This window comes from Electrophorus electricus, chromosome 10 (assembly GCF_013358815.1).
Source record: "Electrophorus electricus isolate fEleEle1 chromosome 10, fEleEle1.pri, whole genome shotgun sequence".
Lineage (NCBI taxonomy): Eukaryota > Metazoa > Chordata > Actinopteri > Gymnotiformes > Gymnotidae > Electrophorus > Electrophorus electricus.
In genome coordinates, this window is record NC_049544.1 from 1,304,564 (window position 1) to 1,324,176 (window position 19,613).

Here is a 19,613-nt window from a genome sequence, read left to right on the forward strand (position 1 = left end):
GCCTGAAGCAGACCTGCCTGCATGCCCACTGCAAAGCGTGTCTACCTCTCTCGACCTCTGTCCCTTTCCGGTTGCACGTCTCTTCTGAAACGCCCCCCCCCCCCACACTCTCTCTCTCTCTCTGGCGTCTGAGCTGAGCGACGTCGTCTCCGTCGTCCCCTTTATTGCGCGAGGCTGCGGCGCCCATAGAGGAGACATGGCTCCGAGACTGGCACGTAAGTACGGACCCCGTCGGCACGCGCGCGCACCAGGCACCGCCGTCCGGATGGTTTCGTGCGCGCGGGGGGAGACGCCGAGGGCTGAGCGTAGCGCGCTGCTGTCAGATGTGTCACGGGAAAACGATGGTTTTGTTTTGCTGAGCATATGGCTGAATACCGGAGCGCTGGACCCGAGCGAATTTCCTTCATGTCATTACCGATGCCCTCATTCATTATGACTTAACACGTACGTGTACGACACCTTTTGATTTACATATACGTATGAATGTTTTTAAAGGAGCATATTTATGTACTAAAACATAGTACAAGATCATAATTTATGTAATATTTAGGATAATATTGAGCACAGGACATTTGTTTCTAATTTCATTCAATCATTTTATTGGACATCTGCCATTGCTTGCAAACTGCTTCCACCTTCATGAGACATTTGACACAGACTACAAAGGTTCTGGGATTTGATTGAAAATTGGGCACTTTTCAGCCCTGTCAAATGCAGTATGGGGCCAAGCACTACTTATCCTTGCTGGACCAGGGAAAGCCCATTTATACAGGCAGAAGAGCATAAGGCGTGCACGCTTCTTTTGCTTCTGCGTTTTGGCAGATGAGGTGAGGTATAGCTTGGCTTTACGAATTTCCTCGTTTCTGTTAGTTTAGCAAGGTTTTCTTTTGTTTAGCCAGTGATGTAGAGTTGGTTAGCTTCAGTCTGATGCGATGTCAAGGCATGTAACTTCCTTTTCCCCAGATGACTCTGGCATGAGATGTTTTACCACATTTGATAAACGGCATGGCATTTTAGTTATATGTTGGGCTTAGGACAAAACCTCATTAATAAGGCTATGGAATGCAGAGTAATCATATGACGATGATATTTAACATAAGGATTGTTTAAAAATTTTGAATTCTTTAAATTTTTTAACTAATTTTTCCTAAAAAATATAAATGAAATGAGGCAATGAAATATATAATTGAAATTATGTTTTGCTTTATATTTCTCATATGTAAACTCACTGTGATTTTGCAATCGATAACACTGCTTGCATTTTTTTTTTTCACATTTCCTTCAAATTAATTTTACTCTAGTAGAATTAAGATGTCATATTCAGTAATTTAATCCAGGTTGGGTTTCCTGTGGGACTGAACATGTTTTGTGGTTGCATGAAACTTTCCATATGGACAAAGCTGAGTTTGTTTGAGAATTTCATCACACTGCCAATTTCGACACACATCTTGAATCCGAAATGTGAGTTTCCGCCGTGATGCGTCACTGATTGATTAGCTAGAGCTCATTATTTTGGCAATGGCTTAGCCATTGGGGAGCAAAACGAACCTTTAAACACAGACTATGGTGTCACTGGATGACATGTTATTTGCTTTCAATGCCAATGCAGCAACATCTTTTGAACGTCTTATGAAAAATCCCTGCAATGTCAGAAAAACAGCACTTATTCCTATACAGTACTGTGATGTAGAGTAGCTATGCTTTAAAATGCTGTCTTTAAAGAGAAAACATAAGATACCTGATAGATTGCATTAATTTCAAAATTTGAATGTTCATGTAACAGAATAGCAATCCACAGCCTCACGTGTTTAAAGTTGCCGGCAAAATGGAGGGTGAAATCTGACTGCTGGTGAGTTATGAGCTCCCAATAAACTATGACTCCTAGAGTGAGTGAGCATCACATGATTACGCAGAGAAAAACTCAGTGTAGACACAACAGGACAGCCGACCACGGTATGTGATCTATACACCAAACCACTGATGGGTAACACAGTGTCCTAATTGTTGTGGTTCTGTTGAGCATGACACATAACCACTAGCTATTCCACTCTGCATCTCTTTCCTACGCACATTATTCTGCTCCTTATGGTCTATGTTGTTACTATTGTAGTGTCTGTTGTCATCCAGAGGAGGATGGCCCCCCCTTTGAGTCTTGGTTCCTCTCAAAGTTCTTCCTCAAGCTCTAGGGAGTTTCTCCTCACCACTTTCGCCCTTGGCTTGCTCACTGAGGGCTTGGACTCTGACATTTATAAAGCTGCTTTGTGAAAAAATCTGTTATAAAAAGCGCTATATAAATAAATTCGACTTGACACTCAGTGCTGCTATGATGGCTGGATGGATGGATGGATGGATGGATGGACGGATGGATGGACGGACGGATGGATGGACGGACGGATGGATGGATTCTACCAATAATGGGAGGAGAGGATGAAAATGTGAAAAACCTTTACAATTTACAATGAATGACTTCGTTTGCTTCCTTTCAGTCCAGCTTGCTTCAGATGAACAATTTAGATTTCTGCCCGATTGATGCCACCTTGACTGATGGAATGTCAACCTCAGACAGCCAGTTCGAGATCTTAAACAGCATGGCACATGCTTTTGTGTATTAAAATCTGAATGCGGTTTCTGGGGGAACCTTGAGAGTTGCAGGCTAGTAGATCTATGAAGGATAAAGTGTTTCAAAGGCATGTGCAGGTTCTTCCAGAGGAGCCCTCCTGAAGGCCATAAGATGTGTCCTTCTTGCAGTATGCGGCCAAGCACTCAGCACTCCACCAGCTCAGCAGCAAGGGTGTGACATCATCTAATCCCTCCTCGGTAACTGGCCAAAAAAATGCAGCTTTGTTTTGTTCACTTGGGAATATCATTGAACCATTTACAGATAATAAAGATGACTATTATTAAAGCCTACTGAAGCCTGTATTCAGTTCAGTGTCTTGGCTTTGGCAAGTGGGCAGACAAACTGATTTTTACCTTTGTAGAATATAAAAAGTACTACTTTTTTACTGATTCTCTTGTATCATTTTATTATAAAGATTCACTTTTTTGTTTTATTACCCAACACATTTCTTGGTGGTGTGTTTTTGCCATTTTACAGTTGTGCCCATAAATTTAGCACTGGAGAGATGTGGAAGTTCACTAAGCCTATTGTGGCAGGGTGTTTATCCCCAGAGTGTGTCAGGACCATGTTGGAGATTAGTCCACAGTGCTTTAATCCTACAGAGAATTCCAGCCCACCCCCAAACAAACACACACACACACACACACACACACACACACACACACACACACACACACACACGCAAACAGTCTCCTGCTACTGCTCCTGGTTATAACTGGGTTACTTCACACGTTCCACTGAGCCAGTTTCAAGAGACAGCTTCAGAACAGCATACACAGATCAACCACAACAAGGCCATATCAACACATCTGAGAGTGCCATGGTCACAAACAGATCACACTCGCCTAATCCAGAACTTTGGAGCAACATCTTGCATAACATCGGTACTCTCATCCGGTCAAACAGCGTACCTAATCTACCATCACTCTGTCTATTCCTAACCAGTCAGTTTGGAGAGTCATCTTTATGCACTCAAGCACAGAGCTCTTTCCTTTGCCTTTCTTTGCACAGATGGCAACACTGTAGAGACGGCGCCTCGTCCGGACCTTGACACAGAGGTCTGAAACTGGCGGGAGTCCGAGTCCCCCCCTCCACACCGAGATGATAAGTCAGGACGAGTCAAAGTCGCGCCCGATGATGTGAGCGCACTCTCCGCTCCATTCGAACAGCATGCTGGTAGTGGTTTGTCGTATGTGGTATGACGTCATGGTTTTATCTGGCGCACCGTCGTGCTGAGTCCATGAAACGTTCGGGATGACTCCTGTGATCTTCAGCCTCTGCAGATGAGTTCAGGGCAAAGCTGAGGCATAACCAAAGTTATTTCACTTTTATCATTTGTTTTGGTCAAGGCTAAAGTGGGACTAGGACATATATGAATATACATATAAGGAGCACATGACGGAAAATATTTGAGATTCCTTTAGTCAGGCATGCTGGTCAACAACACCGAAACATCTAGGGCTGTTAAACACAGGACTGTCCTTGGCAAGCCCCGAGCAATCCACCACCCACACACACCCCTGGCTGGCCGGCCCGTGGTCCAAAGTGGCTCACGGACTCGAGTGGTAAAAGGTGTCCTGGACGTTCCGTGGGCCTGGCGCACATGTGCACGCTTCCCCACGTGCCTGGCGATCACGTAAGTGTGTGTGATTGTGCTGCAGGGAGCTGAGGGAGCGGCTGCAGCCGGAGGTGGCCGAGCTGATCCGGCAGCAACGCCTCAGTCGCCTGTGCGAGGGCACCTGCTTCAGGAAGAGCGCTGCCCGCCGCCGTCAGGGTGAGCAACGCCCCTTGCCCGCCCACCCGCGCATGCTTCCAGCACAACCTTCCCCGAGTTCCGTCCCGTTCTGCCTGCTGTCTCTGGTCTCAGTCTCATCAACACAGTGTTTTTTGAACAAAGAATAACTGCACTGTTCTGACCCTGTGGTTTGACAGATATGTTTACACGTACCATATACAGTATAGGTACTTTGTAGGTAGCGTAAACAGACTCCTCATAAACACATCTCAAACTACTGTACAGAAGTAGGCTATAGGCACTGTATTCATATACTACTTCCACTTTAAGGATCTTTGAGGTCAAAGAGCAGGAAATTGGAATTTATACATAGGGATTTGCAACACTCCTAATCTAAACAGACATCCTATATTTCCTCACTTTGCGGCTGCATGTTATAAGCAACTTTCGAGCTGTTCTAAGATTAACTGCATGATCTGCAGTATGACGTCCTGTTACATTCACAGAACATTTGCAAGCTGTATCCCAGCACACACCCTCTTCTCTCCTAACAGATAAGTTCTGGTACTGTCGTCTGTCACCCAACCACAAAGTACTGCACTACGGGGATGTAGAGGAATTTTCACAAGGGCAAATCCCCCACGACTCTCTCCAGGAGAAACGTGAGTCCATTCAGTCATGTCTGTGCAACAAGGTGTTTGCATATTTTAAATAATGCGGCCTCCTCTTTAGACCATGCACATGCTGTCTCTGCTTGGTGAGGCTCTTAAGAGACTTGGAAGTAGAACTGAATGCAGATCACCCACTGAGTGCTAAAAGGATCGTTCTGCTCACATTCCTCTTCAGTAACAGTAGCGGACATCAAGGCACTGATAACTGGGAAAGACTGCCCTCATATGAAGGAGAAGGGAGCACTGAGACAGAATAAGGTATGCCTGCCCTGAGCCAAAGAGCACCTTCAGATCACTTTGAACAAGGGAGATATCTTCATCATGTAATGACTGATACCAGAAAAGCACACACTGTGCCTTCTGTACTCTCTCTCTCTCTCTCTCTCTGTCACGACCGTCAACACTTCAGTTTCAGCTGAAGGAGGCAACACTTCTTGGGACGCAGTGTGTCGTATTTAAGTGCATACGTGTTGGCTCCTTAAAAATACGCTAAATGTACATTAAAGAGAGAAAATACATACACGAGTTACAAAGTCATTTGTTGCATACTCTCATCTTCTTAGCATAGCACACCTTTTAGTGAAGAGTCACGTGCATGGTTGGCGAAGGACTCCAGCAGACACCTGTGGTAGTGATGGAGCTGCCAGCTGGTGTGGCCCTCACCTGTAGAACAAGTGCTAATGGAGACCGTGGAGGACAGCTGAGGTCAGAATCAGAAGCCTCACAGCAATTCAGTACTTTTCTTTTGCATTGCAGGACATGTTGGACTTGGCTTTCTCCATCTTATACGAATCTGACGAATATTTGAATTTCATTGCCCCTGACAAGCATGAGGTAACAAACTTTGTGCTACTTTATACATTTTGTGTTTATTCTATTCTGGTTTTACTGTGGTTACATGTGTTAAAAATAGTCCAGCATATTTTTTCTAGGAAATTCAGTGAAGTGACATTTAAGAATTTAGTTACTGGTTCACTGATCCAAATGTCATTTTAAATGAAGTTCATCTTTCTGTTTCTCTTTTGCCTTTTATCAAGTACTGCATCTGGACTGATGGCTTGAACGCTCTTTTGGGGAAGGAGATGACAAGTGAGCTCACCAAATCAGACATGGACACACTGGTTACCATGGAGATAAAACTCCGCCTCTTGGACCTTGAGAACATTCAGATCCCCGAGGCCCCGCCCCCCATCCCAAAAGAGCCGAGTAATTATGACTTTGTTTACGATTACACCCAGCAGCAGACCTGAGACAGGTCTAAGGTATTCCATCATGGCTGACAGGAGTGCGGCAGGACTATGCTTCTCTTCACCCACTGCTTAATTCTGGTCTGGGGAGAGAACCAGGATAAGTTAAACTGTTGCCCTTTCCTGGCATGTCTAAACGATGTTGAATACAAACCTTGGAACCCCGTTTTGCCTGGAAGGCATATCCTGTATATCCCCACCTTCTTCCACATATCATGACTAGAATGTGATGCTTTAGCTTCTTGGCCCCTAATAGATATTCTTTAGTGGTAAAAGTCTCAAAAACAAGGGTCTATCAACCTGGAGGAAAAGATGCCACTTCACAATAACACTTCTTTGCACAACTAGAAGTATCAGTTTTATTGAACTGATTTTACTGAATCAATTTTATTGAACATTTCTTGATGTTCAAGTTGTAACCTAAATTGTTAATATATAACTGCATCAATATGTTATTTGAATTATGATTGACTTTTTCTTCGTTTGGCTGGATGGCTCACCTACTGCCATTATTTGTTTCTTCAACCACTAGTCAGTTAATTTAAACATAAATATGTTTTTGACAGATTCATAATTGCTTTGCATTCACTAGATCAGTTTACATTGATTCAAGAATTAATTCAAAGACTGAAGGATGTGCTCATTCCCCTGAACTATCAATCAGTGCCCTTTTGATTAGAATAAATTAGAATCAGAAGTCAGATAAACAATGCATTAAAAAATATAAATTTAGTTTTTAGCTTTACAAGTACACCATGACTAATGAAGATCGTTTTTAGAGATTTTTCCAGCTTGTATCAGGAGATGTTAATATATACCAGAGTCCCCCGACCCATAATGCTTATTTATACTCTTACTCCTAAGAATGGTGTGTAGTTCTCATGAGTCATTGGGGTGCCACCGAGCAGGGGACACTGAGATATGTTGAGACAGACAGACAGGTGGACACGATTTATTTCAACACCGCTACAGCTCCACAGCTCCTAAAAAATAAAGGGACTCATTGGCCACATCAGTAACCCCAAAACTAGCCAACTGATCCACCCAACATCCAGTCTGGCAGAAATTCCCTTCCATGAAATTCCAGATCATTAAAGGTTACGCTTCGTAATATCTTTCTTTGTGCTTGAATTAATAGGAAAATGTCCATTACTTTCTGTATTTTGTGGACACACCTTGAAGATTCAAAATTCTTGACAATAGTTTATTTGTTGCGCAGGACTGTTTAGCTATCCAATGGTCTTCATCAGTAGTCACATTCTGACCACTGGGCTACTGTTAGCTGGATATTTGTGGGTGGTGGATCACCCTTAATCCAGAACTGATGCCTAAGTCTAAAAAATATCACCAGCTAAAGTACTGAGCCCAATAACCCTGGACCAGCTCAGTCTATCATGTTGGTGGTGATGCTGTGTGTAGAATGGTATGCCACATAGACGTTATCCAGAATGCTGGGGCTGTGGTGAGAAGATGACCAGTGATGAACCAGGTAGATGGTGGCTGACCACTTGTGATTGCTTACAGATAGCTACAGTCTGTAATTATGCACTTATAAAAATACCACTGTAAGACACGTGTATATATAAAGTTATTATAGGTACAAAATAGGTGTTTAATAAAGTGATTAGTGAGTGTATATAATTAAAGTAAACATAGACTAACATCAGCAGTCCCTGATAGTGTCTTTTACATGAAAACTATACTGACCATAGTACTTATAACAGAAATACTTTTTTTATTTTTTTTTTGCTGTGTAATTTATTTTCCAAAAATGTTACCTTTTTACATTTTCAGTTGTTTAGTCTACACCCTATGTATGGCCCTGTACAGTCATCTTATCATGCCAACAAGTGGGAAGGGACCAACATAAAATTACAGACAGCACTAACCAATTTTACTGCAGAAAATATTGTCACATACAGAAAGGAAATCGAATCACAATATAGGTAAGTCTGTAAGTCTGTTTTAAGTGTCTCTTGTGTGAATTACTCTGTAAAAAAGAAATCTGAAAATCTTCACTATTAGCAATATCTAAATAATTCTTTCATAAATCTAAACTAGCAATATGCACAATGATTATTCAAAAAAAAAATTTCCTAAGGTTTTTAGATTTTTCAATATTGCTTAACTACATTGTTATAATGTTGTATTGATGTGACATTCATCAGCACATTCATTTTTTAAGCGGTCATTTGTCTTCTCATTTCGGAGTGATGTTTTGCAGAAGACAGAATCATTAGCATTTGACAGTATCATATAAATACAATTAAAGTATTTTGATGCTTTGTCCCAGTCATGTCATTACTTGCTGATAACAGTAACTGCACAACTGCACATATATTTGATTTGTAATCAGAAAGTTGCCACTGTTGGGCCCCTGAGCAAGACCCTTAACTCTCAATTGCTCAGGTTGTACAAGTTGTAGTCATAATTGTAAGTCGCTTTGGATAAAAAAATTTCATAAATGTAAAAAAAAAAAAAGTTAATCTCCTTTCGCATGCCTTAAAAGCAGGCATGTCAAACATACATATTTAAAATTAAAATAATATTGTACACTGTAATTGGACTGAAAGATCCACCATTACTAATGGAAAAAAATGCTAGTCGCTGTGTTTCCACTAAGGGGCAAATTATAGCAATAAACTCAGTGCAGGTTATGGCCTATTAACAAAGTGTTCGTCAACAAGAATTTGACAGTATAAATACGCCACATGTCTGCAAAAGAATAGTTGAGAAATTCTGATTCTTTTTTCTCTAATGAATTCAAGTCTATTCATGTTTTGTATGTCATAAAGCTCAATGCATACATTAAAAATGTATATTTTAGATAAATCATGATACATTTAAGAGGGGTTGTAGGCCTATTATTGATTATTACATAACTGCTTTTTGGTGTGGGCCACTTGACACTAAACTAGAGTTTGGCACCCTTGATTCAGATGCAACCTTTCTTCTTTTCATTTAGGTAATGCTTTAAACAAGTCATTCATGGCTAGAAACTGTCATTAAGGTATAATGACAAAGATTTTATGAATTTTAGTGTAGATAACTACTTATATCATGGCTGGTCACCCACTGTCCTGTTCTAATGCCCCCCAGTCTCCTCTAACCCCAATTCAGCTTTTTAGAGGCTTGACAATTGCATGTGCAGATGATGCATCAGGGCTGTGTACCTCAATGGTTAAGGTACTTGACTAGTAATCAGAAGGTTGCCAGTGTGAAATGACCACTGCTGGGTCCCTGAGCAAGGCCCTTAACCCCACAATTGCTCAAGTTTTGTTCAGTCATAATTTTAAGATGCTTTGTGTCAGCTCAATGCTGTAAATGACAGTTAAATCTGGGTGGAACAATGGACCCCAAAACCAGATTTGGGAACATACAGTTAAATTCAGAAATGTAAACATAGAAAAGTATAGATGCATTATGTACTGTTTTATCATTCTAATGTTGTCCTCACTCTCATTTCATTGGAAAGAGACCTCCCTCCAGTGGTTTACTTAGGTATTATAGTTTGTTAAAGTCTTTATTTGAGGAGAAAATGAATTGCCTAACAAGTTACTTTATTCATCCAATTTAAAAAAGCTTCTTAGCCGTTTTATAAAAACAGTTCTTTATGAAATATTAATTCTTTTAGATTGACATAAAATAGTTACCACCCAATTAAGACATTACTTTGATTCTAAAATAACACTTTTATCACTAACAATACTGTTCTCTAGAAACTACTCTTCACACCACCCAGGGCTGAGGTCTGTTGTGTGTTTCACACAGCCAGGTGAAATGTTTACTTACCAACATGGCAAGTGAATCAGTGGTGAAACAATCAGCCAACTGTATCAGAAATCTGCATTTATAAGACAGACGCTGCCCATGTGTGTTGGGACTCGTTACTGTTAGCCATCGTCCAGTTGATCACCACCTCCAGAAATCATCAGTTTCTGGGTGCAGAACTGCGGCTGCCGTGTTGAGAATAGGCAGCCACCCACATATCTTGCCAGCAGTAGTCCATTGGTCAGAAATTGACCAATGATTAATGAGGTGGAGGATGACTGACAGGGTGTTCATGACACTAGATGGGCTACAGTCTGTAATTATGAAGGTATTAAATTCATCCACGTGGCTGTACCTAATAAAGTGAGCAGTGAGTATTTAGGTGATTCAAATCAAGTGGGTAGTGAGTGACAGAGAGTCTGTCTGTCTCTGTGTGTGTGTGTGTGTGTGTGTGTGTATATTAATAAAATGATGGCTCACAGAAAGACTCTGGTGTTATGACTTACTGGACTCAGATGTGCCACTACCATAATTCAAGTATTAGGACTGTAATTGTGCAGTGTAAATTCTAACCTGAAAATGTTCTATTATAATACTGTGCAATTGTAACTGCTCTTTGGAGCTATAAATATATTTTCCCACTTTTATTTGGTTAGGAGGTGAAAGTTAATAATTTAGCTGATTTTTATTGTTAGTCCACCTTATTAGTCTCTCTCTCTTTTTTTGAATGATCAGTGATCCTGCTCTCCATTATTGACCTGCCAATGTGTGATTTGCCTGTTAGTGGGTCCCAAATCATATTTTGAACCTTGCTCTAGTAGTACAATTGAAATAATCCAACAGAAAATCACAGTTGTTTACTACACAGAGTGTTGTGTTAATAGACGTACAGCTGCAGACATAACCGAGAGGCACTGCAGTGTCAGGTGACCAGCGCCAGGTTCCAGGACTGGTGTCACTTAAGGTCACACTGCAGGGCTTTGTGGTAAACTGTTCCTATGAGAAGTGTTCCTCTGTAGGGTGCAGCCACTGAGGATCCTATAATCACTCTGCCATCGTCCATGTATACCTGGGTTACCACTGGCTCTTCAGAGTGAATATTCTGAAGACGAATTACCTAGAACAAAAATAATGTCACCTACAATTAAAATATATACAATCCCTATAAATGGCAGACTGCTGTCTGATATGGACCTAAAAAAAGAGGCTAATAACTATTACAAAATATTGTTACAAGTTTTAAAAAAAAGAATTTAAATATAAAATTAATAGTGCTTAATTTAAATGTATAGTTAAAGAGGAAATAATGTTTAACAGAAATATAGCTCTAGTTTTTACCAAAATCCTTTTACTTCATAATGTCCTATGATTCTAAAGAATGTGTGCTCTGTGTAAGAGAAGAGGGAGCATACAATCTTACCCAAAATACCACAAATTTCTCTTTTTCACACAGACACACTGACCTCTGAGCCAGGTGGATCACTTGGATCACTGCGAAGTAATTTGGCTCCATTTGGATGGCAACCCATCCACAAATCACCAGTCTCACTCTCCACTTCTATGTTGTCACAGAGGGATCCCACCGCAACTTCCTGGACAACCGTGGGGTGGGGAATGTCAGACACCTTATGAACAATATAAGAAAATAAGGAGGACAACTACAGGGACATTGATCAATTAACCATTACGTGCACCTTTACACGGGATAGCACGCCATCTTTTTGGATCTCCAGCACAACGATTTTGTGATCCGTGACATCTGAAACATACAGATATCTGGCCCAAAGGAAGAAGTGTCATGGAAAAGGAAAATTAAAACTAAATTTCAGTGTTTTCCTAAGCAAATAAACAAACATACATTTAATTTTCAGTGTTTTAAAATGTTTGGGGGTGTGGCTAATTTGTGACAGCATTTTTCTGATGTAGGACATTGCACAAAAGTGATTTCGCAAAGATTTCAAAATGGTATAGAATTGTATCCAGTTCACTGCAATCAAGTGCATTGCAAAACTGAACTGCAACTTTTAACACAGAATCTTTAAAGTGCCTTATTTTAGAAGCATGTTTTTTTACTTTTTTTACATACAGACACAAACATTAATGTTAGGATGTATTTTCATGATATGCAAAACGGCTTGTGAGAACATAAACATAAATGAGGAAGAGCTTAATGTGCTGCCTTTTGTCTGGAGAGATATTGATGCCGTTGGCAGAAGCAAAGCCCCCTGCCACAGATTTAACTGCCCCAGGGCTATAGAACACTACGTCACACCAGTGCAGAGGGAAGAGGAACTCCAGAGTCTTCAGCATGTTGTTGGTGAAGTAGTGATCATTGGTGGCGTAAAAGCTCTCTACTCCCACAGCCACGATGTCATTCACGCTATGAAAAGTTGCGCGAGAGAAAAGCAACACACAAAAACGTTACAAGAACTCGAGCGTGCATGTCTGCCAATAAGATGCGCAGCACTTGTGATGCGAGCTTCTTTGGTGAAGGATATACTTATGGAGCAGGGCATGTTTGATGGTCTTCACATGCTCAAGAGTGTTTTCATCCTCAAGAACTTTAAAGATCTCGACAAGGCTGTTGTTTTGGGGATGATTCACAACAAATAAATATATGGTGCCATCTGCAAAAGGATGACAGCGGAAAAGAAAAAAAAAAACGCCTTTGAAAAGTTAATCACTGTACTGTGTCTATAAGGGTTGCAAGTTGTGGCAAAAACACCATACCTTTATCATCTATATATATGCTGATTCCATGTGGGTTGAAAGACTCGGTGTCAAAATCTCCCCTGATGTGCAAGTCTACAGGACCAACTCCTGAAAGCAGGTCTAGAGTGTATATTTTCCCAGGGACATCGGAATAGGGAGGCAATCCTGGATATTTCAGACCCTATGTTAAATTGGAACAAGATTAAACTACCATTTTGAAATAAGAAAGCAAGAAACAGGACAAATATGAAAGAGATGGGCAGAACAAGCAATACAGATGCGACTTATACACGTTACACTTCAAACATCACACACTTTATACCAAACCATTTCTACAGTGCTACATGTACTTTGGCAGAGTACCGTATAAGAATGCTCTAAACAAAATCCACAAAGCTTTACGACAACTGTAATATCTGTACACATCAGTGGAGACACAAGTGACATGGGGACAACATACAGAGCTTATGAAGGCCAGTCCATCTTCCAGTACGGTGATGTCTTCAGCTCCAGTCACTGCCCAAGCACATGAGAAAAGACACCAGCTTTTTTTAGTTCTATTTTAGTTTCAGCAGCTTTTCTTCATGCTACTGCTGACATTCTAGAACTTTCAGTTCACCAGGGCAGTGCTAGGGACTGGGCAGGTGTTTGAGGTGGTCTGGATCACCGAGGGTGGGTTTGTTATGCAAGCTGCATGTAAAAGGGCATGCAGAAGCAGCAGAGAGATCTTGCGTTTCAACAAGGCCCATCTCACATGTCAGCACACGCTTACCACTTCAGCTTAAGGGGCGCGTAAACCTTGACAAAGTGCTGCGCGTAGGAGACCGAACACCCCCAGGGTTTGATGTTGGGGGGGGGGGGGTGAGGGAATTCCATCCCCCAGTAAAAAAACAAAAAAACAAAAGCACAACAACAAAACCTTCCCCTCGTAAAACTTCCACCCTACCCTCCTTTGTATCCCCTTTTCAATGTTATTATATGATATCAAGTCTTCTATCTGTATTTTAATTCTATTTATAAATGAGTTCTTCAAACTAGATCAGGTCAGGGCAAAAGGTTAAGCTTTTGAATGCAAACAGCAGGGGGCAATCTTTCCTCCTTTATACAGTGAAGTATTGGGTTGTGATTCAGACAGCCATGAGGTATATTATTTAATCCCTCCACCCCCTCAAGTGAAAATGACCTTCCACACTGAATTTTTTATTTTACAATTCGATCACTGAACACCCCAGCATGTAGCATTCCCAAGATGATACACCTCTTAAAAGCCCTTTGGCTAGCAGCAAACTTTTCCCCCTGCATAGTGCACTTTTAATGAGCCAATATCGTGGTATCTAGACTGATTACATTATTTGAAACTCCAATCTCAAACACGTTACAAAACAACCACTCAAATCTCATTAAAGGAATCGTTCATTCAGAAGAACTAATGCTGCTAACAGCAAATGACATTCCAGCACACTTGGTGGCAACCAGTTTACAGTCATTGTTGGCTGTTAGGTCAATCTGTCTCAAAAATCAAACTGTTTTTTAAAGCACTTAACCTCATGTGCTATGCTATGCATTGCACACCTATGTTGACCATTTGAAACACATTACATCTGAATACACAATAGTGCAATGTGATAACATTAGCTGGTGACCTTTCATTTAAATTAGGGTGATCATGCATCTTCTTTTTCTTGGATATGTTCTCTTTTTCCCTTAGACATGCTCTTTTTGGGACCTAAAAATCTGCCTGGATGGGATTTCCAAAATGCCTGAAATGCCCAGGACTTGTCTTTCCTTTCCTGTTGAGGTTTGCTTTCTATGGTCACCATATACTATTCTTACGTTGCTTTGCCCATTCTCCAGCCGTTCAGCAGCCGTCTCGCACAGCACAACTGCCCGATCATGTCCGCGCCTGCACGCAAGCACTGGCCAGAGTGTTCCACATCGCATGTGCAGCTGCTTCACAGAAGTGTATCGCCAGAAATGATACAGGAAGTTTACTCTCTATAATGATTTTATATACCGGGCCTTAAGACGGTATAAAATGCCAACAGCGACCACACTGAAGCGTTGAGGACTGGGCTCATTTTTTGTGATGTCTGATTTGTCTGTGTATAGCAGGCAAAAAATTATTTGACATAAATTATTCCTGTTACACTCAGACCCTACCACCTAAACCCATTTAAATGGCTTGTGTCTAATAAAACAGTTTTTTTTTTTTTATCTGAAAGAATTATAGATGTGATGTGGCCAAAGATTGTGTGAAAATCTGCATTAGACTAGATTTTCACAATGGGTTACACATCTGCCTTGTTAAAACAGCCTCTTCAGGAAAGTATACATTTGCACATCAGAAATCCTGAAAAAAATGTCTAGAGAAATTGTTGATTTTTATGGCAATTGATTTTCATTTATTGACCTTTTTTTTTTTTTTTTTTACTTTATCTTAACAGCTATAAAGTATTTTAATTCTTTGTGCATGTGAGCAAAGTTTAAATCTTGACTTACCTATTCCCTTTATCAGATGACAATTAGGAAGGTGATTTTGGGTGAGTTCTCTAAATGCAAGCGACAGATGACTGCAGGGGAAAAAATCTTTATGAGCAATATTTTAATTACATTAATTAAATTGAATTACATTTAAGCACAAAAGTTGCAAAGTTTAGCGCTCGTGGGGGAGGAATATTGTTGCAAAACCGCTAACGATACGTCGCAGCTGTACAAAGTTCACCATTAACAGAATTCGCACATTCCGTATTACGGAAATGCAGAAAGGACAGGGGTTACTTTTTACTGTACTTATTCAAGTTAGCAAAGTTGTTTTCTCGAGGTCACATTTTTTTCGTGATCTCAGGACAAAAATCTTGAAGGCCTCCGAAGCTTAGGTCTTCCACCATGAGTTCTACAAATTCCTGAAAATAATTTAGATTGTTTATAACTTACTAGTGTAAATGAAACCGCTTAATGTAGCTTCCTAAGAAAAAAATAGTTGTGATATCGAGAAAATAACCTTTATGTTAAGATCAGAAGAAAAAAAGTAGACATCTCAAAACAAAATTTTGCTATCATGAGATCACAAGAAAAATAAGTTGTAACGTACATTACACTACTGTATAGAAAAAGCAATTACTTCCTGACCTTTCTGCAATTCCTACACTGGCCTATAGATCAGTGTGTCTTCTCAAATGTGCAGCTTTTGATCGCTAAAATGTGCATACATGACAAGCTCACGTTAAAAGCCTTAGACTACGTTTGGTTTTGCAAAGCTTGGTTATCCTGTTATATCCAAAACCAACCTTAGCGCAATAAGACGTTGTCCGATCAGGGCTGCGGCAGCCACAGCGAAGACCAACACAACCGCCAACTTTCCCATGCTGCTGGCATAGAAGTCCAGTTTAGCTGGCTGGCAGTCTGTATCTTAAAATGACGTCGACTTTAACCCTTTGCTGCACTTTAACCCTCTTTGCGGGAGCACTGTTTTTAAAAATGTTTGATTCACTTTTCTTGCATAAAATGGACCGGATTATTTAAATTAATTAATTGATTAAACAAATGAATTAAACAAAGTGTCACAAGTTAAGCTTTTCATTACGTTAAATTTTTTGGTCTATTTTTGTTCTTTTTAAAGGCCCTGTATAGTTGTTTTCTAAAATCTATGAAAAACAAATATCTTCGCAAAGCCCGCTATATATATGGAATGTTTTTTGGGACAAAAATGAATTAATTAAATGAATTAAATGGCATCATGTGGTAATAAATAAATAATAGTAAAATGTAAAGTGATTTTAAATAATTAAATGTGTCATAAGTGAATAAATTAATAAATCCAACCAGTTGTCAAAGTTTTGATTGGCAGATTACTCACCTCTGTCGAGAAGACACCGTTGCCACACCCATATATAAAGCCACGCCCATCTATCACGGGTTTGGCTGTTTTGGCTTTTGGACAGAGGTCAATTATCAGCTGTGCAAGCAGAGTGCTTCTAAAGTTGTATGTTTATATTAGGAAAGGTAGATGTTTAAAACATAACATTTGTTCCATGGATTTCTAAAGTTCAAGAGAATTCATTACAGACAGACCACAATCAGTACGGGTGGGCAACTGTGTCTCATCCACCCTCACCCTCAGCACTGGAGCTCCTCAGGGTTGTGTCCCAAGCCCCTTGCTCTACTCACTGTACACCTACGACTGCACAGCCACTTCCAGCTCCACCATCATTGTCAAGTTTGCTGACGATACCGTCGTCATGGGCCTGATCTCAGACAACGATGAGAGGGCCTACCTGGAGGAGATTAAACTGGAAAACTGGTGCCAGGAAAATAATCTCCTCTTAAACGTCAGCACGACAAAGGAGCTGATCGTGGATTGCAGCAAGAAGCAGGAGCGGCACTACCAACCTGTGAGGATCAGTGGAACCACGGTGGAGAGAGTAGATAGTTTCAGGTACCTTGGTGCTCACATCTTGCAGGACCTGTCCTGGTCCCGCCACACCAACTCCCTGGCAAAGAAGGCTCGTCAGCGTCTTTACCACCTCAGACGCCTAAGAGAGTTCAGACTGCCTTCCAAGGTACTGCGGAACTTTTACACCTGCACTATCGAGAGCATCCTCACGGGGAACATCACAGTCTGGTTTGGGAACAGCACCAAGCAGGACAGACAAGCACTCCAAAGGGTGGTGCGTTCAGCAGAGCACATCACTCATACGGAACTTCCTGACCTGCAGAGCATCTATTACAAGAGGTGCCAGACCAAGGCCAGGAGGACTGTGAAGGACCTCACCCATCCCTACAATTTAATTCTTTAACATAATAAAGATTACTAAGTCCCCCCTTAGTGCCAAAAGAGGTCATAAACATTTGCCTGTTGAAGCCATTTTGTTCTGCAAATTGTTGTTTTTAAAAATCTTGTGTACATATTTTCTGTATTCTCTCTCTCTCTCTCTCTCTCTCTCTCTCTCTCTCTCTCTCTCTCTCTCTCTCTCTATATATATATATATATATATATAATTATACCTTTGCATATACAACAAAGTAAGTAAAGTGAAATGTTTTTGTTACCCTAAGGCAACGTTGTGCAATAGAGGGTTGAAGAAGTGCAGCAGTGTTAGAAATGTGCTGTTCCCAGCAAATCCTATAATCCTAAATTTCTTTATAATATAATGTCTTTATTACTGCCTTTTTGAGACAGGGAAAATAACTCAATAATCAACAGCTAAAGCAAGCTTGCATGTCTAATGGAATCAACCTTCTTAATGACTGTGGCTGGTCTTTCTGGAAAAACCCTGAATCCATTAAATGCAAATGGGACAGACACATTTGCAGAACCCATGCTGGATGACTCAGTTACAGTTCCACAGCAACAGAATCCCATTCAGAAAACATTTCATTTCAGCTCAAGACATGGAGCACCTCTGAGAACTTCCCAGCAGTCACAGCTGCCATTCCCTGGGCTATGGCCTTCGGTCAATGCAAAAAACAAAAAAAAAACCCCAACTATTATACCAGTCTCAGAAGATGCAAAATCTTTCATGAATGTGCTCCAGCTCGCCCCCACTCCTCCAGGATTCTGTGCTTTTGTTCTGTTCCATTTGCAATGGACCTTGGCAAGGTAATTCAGTTCTGCAGCCCGAACCTTGTTCGGGTGTACAAGGAGCTACAACAGTACTCAGGAATCGAGTGCTGGATTTAATACCTATGACTCATGGCGTTTTCACGCCTGTACCGAATACGTGAGTCCGCACCTATGACCGATTCTGGGCTCGTTATCGCTGGTTTGCTTTCACACACGAGAACTCTATACGAATCCTGGGTTGATTGCGCAATTTCATACGTCACTTTTCTGCATGCAGGTTTGCAAAATGGTAGGAAGAAGCTGTTTTATTTTTTTATTTATTTTTTGCTTGTATACAAATACTCAAGCAGCGCGGAACAGCGCTTTTGGGATGCCTGCAGGCAAGGAGCCATTCTCTTGAGACGATTTCTTCCTGGATTGTACGTCTATAGATTTCTTTCTTCTGTAAAATATACTTACAGTGATGTGCAAAAACTTAGTTAACAGAGAAAAGGGATTTTAAAAGTTTATCTGGATAGTAAGCGTTTATTTACTCAGAAAATACACGAAACGTGAAAATTGAAGTAATGCGATAAGTCGAATCGGTCACGTAACAAAATGAACCAATACCGGGAGTGAAGAGCTTCCAGACCTGCTCGAAAACAGCTTTCACACCTGCCCAAGTGTACCGAACTCGCGGAGCAAGCGGACCTGGTTCCGGAAAAAAAGCGCTAGTGTGAAAACGCCTTTAGAGCGATGCTCACAGAAACCTTTGTTGCATGTTTGCTTGGGTCTGCAGCCAGCGGCATGCATTTGTTTAGATTTCATTGCCATTGGAATAAGGTACAAAATTCTCGCTTAAGAATGAATTCACATAAGAATGAATAAAAATGGCCTTATTTGTCTGTAATGTACTCCTTTTACCATCTCCTCCCTTTGAGCAAACACTAATGACATCAAATGATGTACATTTGAGTCACTTTTCTATGTTGACCTAGATCTAGATCACTGACCTAGCTATCAAACCAGGAAGAATGGGAATAAGTGGGAATCAGATTTTAAAAATGATACCAGCCAGCCACAACTGGTCAGCCGTGGACAGGCAGATCTGCGGGAGGGACTCAAGCTAAATAACACACTGCACATTCAGAGTGAGGATATGCGATTTCACTCAGCTACAGCCTGGCTATTTCTGAGTGGTTCTCACTGTAATTTGAGCTGCCACGCATTTGAACAACTTGGGTGTGGCACTCGGGGGGGGACTCTGCCATACCGGTCTTGCAAGAGTCTTGTATGACCTTCCTCCAGTTTTGCG

The 19,613-nt window shown here is 40.9% G+C and overlaps 2 protein-coding genes across 5 annotated transcripts; one reads left to right on the forward strand and one right to left on the reverse strand.

The window, feature by feature from the left end:
• Positions 1–8,561, forward strand: si:dkey-56f14.7 (engulfment and cell motility protein 1). Of its 4 annotated transcripts, none has more exons than XM_035530828.1 (8): positions 1–215; positions 2,111–2,817; positions 3,632–3,759; positions 4,282–4,394; positions 4,910–5,017; positions 5,202–5,284; positions 5,783–5,860; positions 6,064–8,561. In XM_035530828.1, exons 3-8 carry the CDS (start codon positions 3,722–3,724, stop codon positions 6,274–6,276), a joined length of 633 nt encoding a protein of 210 aa, XP_035386721.1. In that variant the 5' UTR covers positions 1–215; positions 2,111–2,817; positions 3,632–3,721; the 3' UTR covers positions 6,277–8,561. The 4 variants fall into 4 exon arrangements, with proteins under 4 accessions (XP_035386721.1, XP_035386723.1, XP_035386722.1 ...); XM_035530830.1 differs by having other exon boundaries at positions 2,749–2,817; XM_035530829.1 differs by lacking the exon at positions 2,111–2,817.
• Positions 8,562–10,886: 2,325 nt separating this feature from the next.
• On the reverse strand, positions 10,887–16,137 carry LOC113575646 (serum paraoxonase/arylesterase 2-like). Its single transcript, XM_027007251.2, has 9 exons — positions 16,044–16,137; positions 15,256–15,326; positions 13,217–13,272; positions 12,775–12,937; positions 12,545–12,671; positions 12,224–12,424; positions 11,739–11,820; positions 11,508–11,636; positions 10,887–11,161 (listed from the first exon to the last, which is right to left on the reverse strand). Exons 1-9 carry the CDS (start codon positions 16,118–16,120, stop codon positions 11,000–11,002), a joined length of 1,068 nt encoding a protein of 355 aa, XP_026863052.2. The 5' UTR covers positions 16,121–16,137; the 3' UTR covers positions 10,887–10,999.
• Positions 16,138–19,613: the final 3,476 nt, after the last annotated feature.